This window comes from Carcharodon carcharias, chromosome 14 (assembly GCF_017639515.1).
Source record: "Carcharodon carcharias isolate sCarCar2 chromosome 14, sCarCar2.pri, whole genome shotgun sequence".
Taxonomy (NCBI): domain Eukaryota; kingdom Metazoa; phylum Chordata; class Chondrichthyes; order Lamniformes; family Lamnidae; genus Carcharodon; species Carcharodon carcharias.
The window spans coordinates 17,773,151-17,784,858 of NC_054480.1; the positions used below are offsets into that span (position 1 = coordinate 17,773,151).

The window sequence follows — 11,708 nt, forward strand, 5'->3', positions numbered from 1 at the left end:
GAGGGAGTCCTCCCCTATCCCGGCATTCCCGGCGGGGCGACGGTGCTGCCATGGGCGCCGCCATCTTTTCTCTTCCGAAGCGGTGGGGGACCCGGGGTCACGTGATGGCTGTCATTTGGCTTTGCGCTGAGACTCATCCAATTCTTTTATTTTCCCATCTTTTGGTTCGTTCAATTTCTTCATCTCCTCTTCACAAGACATAAGGTGTAGAATACCATTTTGTGGTTCCTCATTCACATTAATCAAGTGTCTAAAAAATGTTTAATGGAAAGTGTGATTAGAAAATAAACAAGACAAATTTAATAGGTGAATGGATCCCACGGTTTGCCAGAACAATGCCAACTAGGAACCTGAAGACCTGGGGCAATTGCTAGTCTGTGTTTAGTTACAGTCTCAGTGTCCTGGCTAAAATTTTACCATCTACAATAACTTACACTTCTAGAATACAAAGTGCTTTCCTATAGACCAAGAAAACAATGGCCACTGACCAGAAGGGAATGGTAGAAATCTTGAGGAGGGGTGGTGCAATACTGAGGAAGTTTTTAAAACTGGCATTGGGGTTGAGAAGACAGGAGGTGGGGAAGGGAGTTTTCGGGCCTGAAAAGGTACCCATTGACAGTAGAGGAGCATGAACAAAGTGTAACCTTTATTTTGGTTATGGTTAAATGCAATTTACTTACTTGGTATCAACTGAAGCAGATAGTATGGCGTGAGGCTATTAGGAGATTTGAAAATGAAAACAAGGAACCGGAAATCAATTCTTTAGGACAAAAATATTGCATCCACAAAGGCCAATGGGTATTTTTCAGATTCCAGTTAGAGGAATGGTTTATTACTGGTATGTGTTGTCTTTTGCTCAGGCTAATATAAGTAGCCCAGTACTTCAAGAAATACTCCAAACACTCTGTCCCCCTAGGAGGAGGACACTATTGAAAAATAATAAACAGCCTGTTTAAACTCAAAATGCACAGTGAAATCTTTTAAGTTGTAATTTAAATGGCTGGAGCAATTGATAACTGCATTGCCCACTATTGGAAGGTTTCAAGTAAACCAGCACTGTGATCCTCCTCCACAGTCACTTGATTTTCATTAAAGATATAAGTATATTACAGCCATCCTAAGTAGCTGGACATCATGGGAGCTTTGTAGGAGAAATTCAAAGCATGTACTGTTTAAATTATTAACAAGTCCTGGGTGACAGCCAACTTGATCAACATGTAATAAAAACATCTCCTTGAATTGTACCTTTAAATTGGACTGGTTGACAGCTCCTGATTCAAAGACCTTCTGTTTGAAACACACTGCAAAGTTTTCTCAATAACTTCAGCAGAGTACAAATACTCTACGGCATGAAACATAAATCACGTTACCTACTTATAGCATTAGATCATTGAAGTTCTACAAAAATTGTTTCCTGAAAAACATTGTTGGATAATAATCTGCAAGAAGTGCATTCTAGAAAATAGCATTTTAACTCATTAACTGATGTTATATATTGTTTTAAAGCATTAGTATCTCCCTGTGCCTTACTGATTTGCACATTATTTATTTGGAAATAAATATGAATACTTTCAGTCTGACAATGTGGTATTTACCACTTTTCAAACAGGAAACATGGTAAGCACCTATGTAGTATCCAGTGTGGCAAACTGTATGTAAAGGCTAATAGGTGTCTGACATGGTGTTCCATTCATAGCATGTATAAGGTTGCTGGGTCATAAAGGCTTGTCTGGTTTTTAGAAATTATCTTTTTACTATGAATACAAAAAAACTCGGAGAAATAAGATGTAACGTGCAACAAATTTAGAGTAAAGCATCCTTGCTGTGAATTTAAATTCACACCAGTTGCCGTGGTGAAATCTGAGCCCACACCCACAGAGCATCAGCCTGAGCCTCCGGATTACTAGTCCAGTGACATCACCATTAAACCACCTTCTCCCTATCCTTGCAGTGAATGTAAGTGCAGCCAATTTAAAGACAAATTAGGGCAAGTTTGTGTTTTGCAGAGTCATGCTCACAATAAGCATCTTGGTTGAAACCATCAAAACTCTTACAGTTAAAGACAAAAAAACTTATACTAAATCCTGGTAAAATTCAAACCTAAATTGCAGAGATGAAAGGGTGGTGCACTCATGGCCATGGGAACAGGTTTAGGAGGTTTGTCTGCAGATATGCCAGTTCTTGCAAGTCAACCAACTACTTTTTCCATTGAAACAAAAATAATGGGGGATCTGGGTGATGTAGTGGGGTATCCATTGGTCTTTCAACTCCTCGACCTAAGTTTATGTGCAAGAATCCTACGAAAAATGAGTTTGGGCAGTCTCAAATCCACAGTGCAATTCTTAATGGGTATCGGCCCACACTACAATATTGATACTATCATGCAATCTCTCACAGAGTCACAGTACGGCTGGTGTGGGAAATGGAAAATGATACTGAAGCAGTAGGGGGTTCTCCAGTATCCACAATAGTTTGTGGCTTGGGTAAAGTGAATGGATCACTGAACTTGGCTATGCTATAATCAGCCTGACCTAAGGGTGCTGATAATGGGCTGCCTGAAATAATCCCCAGTACTAACATACCTACCATTAAAAGAATTGACTGAGTTACATATGGGCACTTATAAGTACTTTTTAAAAACTTAAAAACATGCTTTTCCAGCAAAAGATGGTCTGTTAAATCTGTGCCTGCTTAGTAGCTCTGATAACCAATTCCTTTTAATGGAAGAAGTCAAGTTAGCTTTCCACCTTATTACAGTTCTTTATTGATGCTTTTTTTATCTCCTGCCCCCTCCACCCCCAAATTTTGACATTAGCCTCAGTCAGTAAGCGACCATGTCAATATAATATTTCAAGAGAAAAAATGGGTTTTTGTTGTACAAATATTACTAGTTACCCCATAATTTCTTAGGGACATTTGCACTTATCTAATTCATCCCCCTTTTTAATCACTCCACCATTTGTAGCCATACATTCAGCAGCCTAAGCGCTGGCATTTCTTCCCTAAACCCCTCACCTCACTTTCCTCCTTTAAGGTTAAGAAGCACCTATCTCTTTGATCAAGCATTTGGTCATCTGTCCTAAAATCTCATGCAGTTCAGTGTCAAAATGTTGTTATATAATGCCAGTGAAGCGTCTTTGGACATTTTACTACAGCAAGGGTGCTGTATAACAGCAAGTCGTTGTAATGACAGTCCTCATGGGTTGCAAAACCAGCTTTGGGATAGTAGCTAACCTACAATCTGATATGCCTCGTATGACTGATATAAAAAACTTGTATGAGGAGCCCTGTAGTATAAAGCTGTAATCCCAGAATATTGAGCGGCGTCCTAAACATGCTTGAAGATTTTACTAAAAAACATAAGAGCAGATTATACAAAGTCAATTAATGATTTGAAAATGGGAAATTTAAAAGACAAAAATGTCAAGATAAAATCTTAAAAGAATTAAATTGACATTTGAGCAGACTGGGCCTGTTTCCACTGGAGTTGAGAAGAGCAAGGGGTGATTTGATTTAAGTATACAAGATCCTGAACGGCCTTGACAAGGTGAATGTTGAAAGGGTGTTCCCTCTTGTGGGTGAGTCCAGGACTAGGGGGCACTGTTTTAAAATTAGGGGTCGCCCTTTTAGGACAGAGACGAGAATTTTTTTCTCTCAGAGGGTTGTGCGACTTTGGAACTCTCCGCCTCAGAAGACGGTGGGGGCGGGGTCATTGAATAATTTTAAGGCAGAGATAGATAGATTCTTGTTAGGCAAGGGAATCAAAGGCTATCGGGGTTAGGTGGGAATGTGGAAATCGAAACACAAGGTGATCAGCCACGATCTTATTGAATGATGGAGCAGGCTCAAGGGGCAGGATGGTCTACTCCTGTTGCTATTTCTTATGTTCTTATTACTGAGTGTGGTCAGAATGTAGAACGCACTGCCACATAGAATAGCAGAGTGGATAGTATACATGCCATTAAAAGGCCAACTAGATAGGTACCTGAGAGGAGAAAGGAACAGGAGGCTATACAGAAAGAGGTGAAGTAAGGAGGCTTATGTGGGGAGATAAACACCGGCACAAATTAGTTGGAGCAAATGGTCTGTTTCTGTACTCCAGACAGCTATACAGTCCATCTCAGTAGATGGAATTCAATATAGTCACATTGATCTGGAGCACCAATCTGAATTGCAACTGCAGCACGAGAACCTATGGATATCCAATACAGCAACAATGGTTAATTAATTCCAAAGATGGGTTTGTCGTTCGTGACAAAATGAAAACATCGTCAACAGTGCTTTCAAGCAGCACTTACTCAGCAATAACCTGCTCACATACTCATTTTGGGTTCCGCTGGGGCCACTCAGCTCCTAACCTCATTACAGCCTTGGTTCGAACATGGACAAAAGAGCTGAACTCAAGAGGTGAGGTGAGAGTGACTGCCCTTGACATCAAGGCAGCATTTGATTGTGTGTGGCATCACAGAGACCTAGCAAAACTGTAGTAAATGGGAATTGGGGGAAACTCTCCGCTGGTTGAAGATGTACCTAGCACAAAAGGAGATGGTTGTGGTTGTTGGAGGTCAATCATCAGGATATCGCTGCAGGAGTTCCTCAAAGTAGTGTCCTAGGCCCAACCAACTTCAGTTGTTTCATCAACAATCTTTCCTCCATCATTAGGGCAGAAATGGGAATGTTCACGAATGATTGCCCAATGCTCAGCACCATTCGCAACTCCTCAGATACTGAAGCAGCCCATGTCCATATGCAACAATGCCTGGACAACATTCAGGGTTGGGCTGATAAGTGGAAAGTAACAATCGTGCCACTTAATGGGTGACTAATTCCAACAAGAGAGAATCCAACCATCTCCCCATAACATTCAATGGCATTTCCATTGCTGAATCCCCCACTATTAACAGCCTGGGGGGGTTACCATTGACCAGAAACTGAACTGGACCAGCTATATAAATACTATGGCTATAAGAGCAGGTCAGAGGCTGGGAATTCTATGGGGAGAAACTCGCCTCCTGACTACCCAAAGCTTGTCCACCATCTACAAGGCACAAGTCAGCAGTGTGATGGAATACTCTCCACTTGCCTGGATAAGGGCAGCTCCAACAACACTCAGGAAGCATGATACCATTCAGGACAAAGCAGCCTGCTGGATTAGCACCCCATTCACCACCTTAAACATTCACTCCCTACACCACTGGACAGTGCAGCACTGTGTACCATCTACAAGATGCATTGTAGCAACTCACCACGGCTCCGTTGACAGCACCTTCTAAACCCATGACCTCTACTATCTAGAAGGACACTGGCAGCTGATGCACAGGAGCACCACCACCTGCAAGTTTCCCTCGAAGTCACACAGCATCCTGACTTGGCAATCGCTTCACTGTCACTGAGTCAAAATCCTCCCTAACAGCACTGTAGATGTCCCTACATCACATGGTTCAAGGCAGTGGCTCATCACCACCTTCAAGGGTAATTAGGGAAGGGCAATACATGCTGATCTCGCCAGCAATGCCCACATCCCGTGAAGGAATAAAAAAAACCTCTAGTAATTGTGATTACCTAGACAACTGATAAAGCGTTTCTTGGTTCGCAATCTTGTTGCTGTTTTAGCAAGCCTGATTTTACTTTGTCACTTCTGAATATATCTGCAACAGTACTAAGCTTTAACTTTTCTTTCTTGATCCTTTTAATTTCTGCTGTTATTAATAGTGCTGAAACCAGTAACATTTAATTTGATGTTTCTTTTGAATACTTTCCTACAGGCATGTCCTCTTGCACACAGAATGATCTGTAGCAAATGAAGGGGAAGGACAAGGCAGAGAATGACAAATTAAGAATCAACAACAACATGGACCCCTTTGAACCCACCATCAGTAACCACAACAATTGATTGAAAAAAAATTGAACTCTCAAAAGTCAAAACAATCACAAATTCAGGCTTTATTTTGTCACATATTTTCATAAAGCCTTTGAAAATAAAAGTTAGGAAAAAATAAAATGTTTCAATTAAAATAAAAATATTTTCACTATCCAACCATCGATCTCTTTCTCCCTCTCTGTCTAACTTCATCGAGTTTTTTTATCACAGGGTCTGACTTTTTAGAAGCAGTCGAGTAGCTCTTTAGGAAGACTTTGAACACACTTTCCGTGTTAGGGTGACTGCTCAGGAAAGCTTTTTCCAGAACATAAAGGTCGACTCCCTTATCCTCTGGCAAAGCAGAGGTAAAACTCAGGCCAAAGTCTATCAGGACCAAACTCAACTCTTCCTCCGGCTGTCGGATCATCATGTTTGAGGTAGTGAGGTCCCCGTGGACAACATCCTCATCGTGCATTTTTGCCAGGATCTCACCAATTCTTTCAGCCAAGGGAAGAAGCTTCCCTGTATCTGTTGCAGACTTCTGAGTAGAAATTATATAGTCACGGACAGTTATAGCCCCAACTAAATCTTCAAGGTATATGCAATTTGCATTGTAGTCCACAAAATACACCACTGGGGTTGCAATACCTAAAAATAAAAGAAGAAAAAAATGACTTTCTACATATTTTGTTGTAACTTGGTCAGTTTTCTTCCTTCTCATCTCATGGAAAGTTTGACTCCTGCTGGAATAAAGTTTGACTCCTGCTGGAATAAAGTTTGACCGTTTTCGGTCACTCTCTGCTACTGTGTCCAAGTGGCTAATGTGTAAATCTGCATGCCGAGTGAAGGCAGGCTGTTTGATTGTATGGGGTATCGTAGCTGACCCCAACATTCTCCCACCCATTATTAACGCTTGCACATATTTTCTAGCGGTTAGATGTCAGGACCATGAATCTGAACCAATTTTCCTTTCACTGGTCCTCAGAATCAGTTGTTGAGCCTTTGATGTGATGGCAGATCAACTGACATGGCAGAGGCTGAAGATTGAATCCGACTCAATTATAGTTCCAATTATACACTGCTCTGACTAACTGAGTCAGTGGGGGAGCTTTAGACTCATCTTACAGAGAATTATAAGTTAAGATTTTGATTAGAAGGAAGGGATGCAAACAACATAATTTAAAAAAAAACTGGATTACTGTAACATTAGTACAGATCTATGTGCTTTTAGTAACTAGTCACAGGTCATATCTGCAAAGCACAGTAAGATTTCCAAGCCTCAAAATTAAGGTTGGGATGTTTGCCGATGAACACACCGTTTTCATGTGACACTTCTTTGCTCACTAATATAAGCGTTAAGCTGTGTTTTAACAGAGATGTTAAATAAAAAGTTAAAAGAATTAAGCGTCTGTCCACTAAAATCGGTTATATTGGTTTCCCGATTCTAGAGACAAAGGCTGAGATTTTCTGCCATGGCATTGCTCAATCCATGATTTTCTTCCCATTATAAATGAATGGGTGGAAAATCATTACTTCATTCAATATTACAACAGAGAGTACATTTCAAAAAAATACTTTTTTGGTTGTAAAGCACTTCGGGATACCTTGAGGTTGTGCAAGAAGTTATATATATATATTCAAGTCTTTCTTTCTGTATATCCGATTAGACTGAATTCCCAAAAATGAAAAACAAAAATTTGAATCCCGATTTTTCAATGTTTACTTGAGAGAAATAGGCAGTGTACTGAACTTGGGACAAAAAAGTTACAGAAAACATAATCCTTAAAGTATGGCTTTTTGTGATAGAAAGAACTGCCAGAAGTCTAAAATTAAAGTTTCCAACAGAGTTTTCATTTGAAACCGGTTTCTTTTAAGATGTTGATGGTCTTCCAACATTTCATTTGGGAGAAAAATCCATTATAATAACTACTCACCAGCTTTCCTGCACCTAAGGATAGAACGTACTTCCTGAGTTGTCCTGCGATGCGTGAGCTTCTTGTCCAGAGCAGTGTGTCGATAGGATTTGGTGAATCGCTCCTTCACAACGGTTGGCTTGCCGAGGAAATCGCCCCTGTAGATTTTGGCTTCGGCACCTTGTTTGACCATCTGGAAATGCTGAAGGAAGTCTTGCACCCGCAGCCTCCCGAGGGTTTCCAGGTCATCGTGCTGCGGAGTTTCTGCCATCGTAGCGGGTAGCTCAAAGGAAAGCCTGCAATCAAAATCAGACCACAGGAAAACAGTGAAGCAAGTCTACAATAGAAAGTGCTGCAGTGTTCTTTAGTTGTGCTGCAAAATGGGGGAACCAAAGGTTTTCATCCAAAGTTACTTACACAACATGAGCCCCAAATTTACATGTTGCGAATTCTTATGATCAAAATGAGGATGGAAGTGCTGTGAAATAGAATATTTTCCCACTTCTAACATTAAGCATTCTGACATGTTGAGCGTCGAATCCAAGTATTCTAGGTTATTTTCAACTTTGCTATTAACTATTTCCACCTGCATCATGCAGTACATGCCGCTTTTTTCCTTCCATGTGCAGTGCTTTAGACTCGCCACATTTCAATTTTATTGATGGCTGTTCTGACCGCTTAGATATTTTGGCCAATTCTGTAATTTTTTTTCATTCATTCACGGTATGTGGGCTTCGTTGACTAGGCCAGCATTTTTGCCCATCCCTAGTTACCCTTGAGAAGGTGGTGGTGAGCTGCCTTCTTGAACCGCTGCAGTCCATGAGGTGTAGGTACACCTACAGTGCTGTTAGGGAGTTCCAGGATTTTGACCCAGTGACAGTGAAGGAACGGTGACATATTTCCAAGTCAGGGTGGTGAGTGACTTGGAGCGGAACTTCCAGGTGGTGGTGTGCCCATGTGTCTGCTGCCCTTGTCCTTCTAGATAGTAGTGGTTGTGGGTTTGGACGGTGCTATCTTCGAAGCCTTGCTGAATTCCTGCAGTGCAACCTATAGATGGTTGAGTTGCCTCCTCCAACTCCACCACCCCTTCTAGTTGTGAATCATTTGCAAACTTAACAACATTTGCATCAAGTTTCTGAATCAAAGTCATTGATGTGAATCAGGGACAATTATAGTCTCAACACCTAGCCCTAGATCATCCTATTCAGTCCTTCCCTCTTGTATTGACATACTTCTTCTCAGAAGTATCTGTTGTTCTTGACACTTAATTCATATTTTTATCCATGCCGGGAATTCACGCTTGCTCCCCAGCTTTGAGTTTAATTAATAACCAATTGCGTAGAACTGTGTCTGGAAATCTAGGTGCATTCCTTTTTGGGGTTTTCCACAGTCCACTTGGATGATCGCTTTCATAAGGAAGTTGGTCAGACAGGACCTTTCCCACGTTTTCTGCTGTTTGCTAAGTTAGCGGCCTCAGCCCTCCCCATTTCTGCAACCTCCTGCAGCCCTACAACCCTCCGAAATTTCAGTGCTGCTATAATTCTGGCCTCTTGTGCATTTCTGATTTTCATTGCTCTGTCACAGGTGGCCATGTTTACAGCTGCATAGTCACAAAGCTCTGAAATTCTCACCTTGAACCTCTCTCTATCTCTTTTCTCCGCTATGGCACTGCTTAAAATCTACCTCTGATCAAGCATTTGGTCACCAGTCCTAACATCTCCTTCTGTGGCTGGGTGATAAATTTCATTTGATAGCCCTCCTATTAAGTATTTTGACATGTTTAACTACATTAAAGATGCTATGTAATTTAAGTTATAATTGCACTGATAATCAGCCTGACTCCTGAAAATTGATGCAATTGTTTTCCACAGAATTGAATCCATGAATACACTTATATAGTATCTTTCCCAACCTCAGGATTTATAGGTGACATTCCAATACATTGCTCAAGTGGACATTCTTCAGTTATGCGACAGCGAAATAGCCTTTTTGACCTTTTAAAAAAAAATCGCACAAACCCAATCCTGTTCTTGCCAATCGCCACACACAAGTCCAATTTCAACAAAGGGTTACTGGGCAGCAATCAGAAGCACTTTGCTTCTAGAAGGGCTCTTCTTCCCTAGTACAGACCCACTGGAGTGAAGTGTAAACTCTCAATGTCACTCTGGCTGAACTCAGCTGACTTGCGCACAGACCAAGAATCAAACCTGGTTGAAGCCATTGCCTTCATCGGAGAAAACTATGGGAAATTATGATTTTTGTTTGAAGAGCATGAAAACAGGTATATTACTTTTGTTAGATGCTGCAATTCAGCATTATTGAAATCTACATATTTGTAAGCAAATTAAAACTAGCTAAACTCTTTCATGAAGATGGTGCAGCCCTATCCCTTACATTCAAGCTATCTTAACCCTTGATGTTTGCCGCCTCCTCCTTATAAAATCTTATAAGTCAGAAGCGGGCCATACAGCTCGTTGTGCTTGTGTTGACACTTTTAAAGAGCTGTCCAACTTAGTCCCAGCTTTCTCCCTGTAATTCTTTTCAAAATCTCGATCAAATCTGATTCCTCCAACCTTTCAGGGCGCATGTTCCAGATTATATCAATCTGCCATGTGAAACAATTTCCCTCAGAATTCTTTTTGCCAATTATTTTAAATCAATCATCTGTTGTTACTGACCCACTTGTACGGGAACAATTTCACCCTATTTGCTCTATCAAAACACCCCCATTTCCAATACCTCTACTAGGACTCCCCTTAACTTTCTCTGCTCTAAGGAAAGCAACCCCAATCTCTCAACATAACTGAAAGTCCCTCAACCCTAGTAGCACGTTTCCCACCCCCTCATCGCTCAGTGCCCATGTCCCATCTTCTCACCTGTTTTCCCCTCCCCTCTCCTCTCATCACCACATGCCTCCTCCTCGCCAGCAGTCCCTTTCCCTCCTCTCCCCTCCCTCATCCCCACTCTCCTGACCCCCTTCCCTCTTGTTCCCTTCTCCTTCCACCCCTCAACAATCTTTGCCCCTCATCTCCCCTCTTCACACCCTTCTGCCCCTCCCCACTTTTCCTTGTCTCATCTTCCCCCAATCCCCCCTTGTGCACTCACTTCCACCCCCCACCCCTTCTTCCCATGCAGAATTTCTGTCCTCCCCATCTTCTTCCCCCTTGTACCCCACTACCTCTCCCCCTACCACCTCCCCTCTCACCACCCCACCACTCTCCCCCCCTCTTCCCCCACCCCCTCTTCCTCAGCCATTCCTCTCCCGCCCGCGCTCTCTCTATCTCTCAACAGCCACACGGGCCCCACCTTATCCTTCCAAGCCTCGCTTTCTGTGCCAATTTATTCCAAAGGAAAACTTTCCCAACGGCCAGGGGTGCGGGGAGTAAAGCGGAAACCGCTGGTTCTGCACAGACTCCCCGGCCTTCTTCGGGAGGAGAAATATCCCGCAGCGGTCCTCCAGAATCCCGGCACCCAAAGCGGCCAGGTGAAGCTGACATGGGGGCCGCCATCTTTAGTCCTGGCACCGTTTCGGAATTTGCATCTGTCCCTGTGCAGTTCAGTTACACGACTCATCAACTTGTGTTATATCCTAAATATTAACGAATAAAACCAGGTCTAACTCTGCAATTCCATTCCTAAGCTTCTCCATATCCATCTCCCCTCTTAAGACTGTAAAATGCACCTTTGACCAATTCATCAAGCTGCCCTTCCCAATATTTCTTTCTTAATTGTCTTGGAGTTTACATTTTATCTATTTCTCCTTCTGTGAGGTTTTTCCATGTTAAAGGCACAGTATAAATGCAAGCTACCAGCTCAGTTTTTCCGGCATTTTCTGTTCTTATTTCAGATTTCCAGCACCCGCAGTATTTTGCTTATATCTTAATGTTTAATTCACTGCCACCTCTCTTCCAGGAATGCCTACCTTGAGGAAGTAC

The 11,708-nt window shown here is 42.0% G+C and overlaps 1 protein-coding gene and 1 long non-coding RNA gene across 4 annotated transcripts; one reads left to right on the forward strand and one right to left on the reverse strand.

Moving 5' to 3' along the window:
* The first annotated feature begins 17 nt into the window (after positions 1-17).
* Positions 18-5,895, forward strand: LOC121286745. Its single transcript, XR_005945042.1, has 2 exons — positions 18-164; positions 5,766-5,895. It is a non-coding gene; the product is annotated as an uncharacterized LOC121286745 (long non-coding RNA).
* A 28-nt stretch (positions 5,896-5,923) lies between these two features.
* On the reverse strand, positions 5,924-11,245 carry tp53rk (TP53 regulating kinase). 3 transcript variants are annotated; one of them, XM_041203770.1, is made up of 3 exons: positions 11,080-11,245; positions 7,795-8,069; positions 5,924-6,508 (listed from the first exon to the last, which is right to left on the reverse strand). In XM_041203770.1, exons 2-3 carry the CDS (start codon positions 8,042-8,044, stop codon positions 6,030-6,032), a joined length of 729 nt encoding a protein of 242 aa, XP_041059704.1. In that variant the 5' UTR covers positions 8,045-8,069; positions 11,080-11,245; the 3' UTR covers positions 5,924-6,029. The 3 variants fall into 3 exon arrangements, with proteins under 3 accessions (XP_041059704.1, XP_041059705.1, XP_041059706.1); XM_041203771.1 differs by lacking the exon at positions 11,080-11,245 and adding an exon at positions 9,792-10,648; XM_041203772.1 differs by lacking the exon at positions 11,080-11,245 and adding an exon at positions 8,191-8,543.
* Positions 11,246-11,708: the final 463 nt, after the last annotated feature.

Excerpts from the sequence above, each read along its gene's own strand:
- tp53rk (XM_041203770.1), bottom strand. The coding sequence starts at position 8,044 with ATGGCAGAAACTCCGCAGCACGATGACCTGGAAACCCTCGGGAGGCTG. Across the intron at positions 6,509-7,794 it reads CCTTAGGTGCAGGAAAGCTG|GTATTGCAACCCCAGTGGTG; the intron begins GTGAGTAGTTAT and ends TTTTATTTTTAG.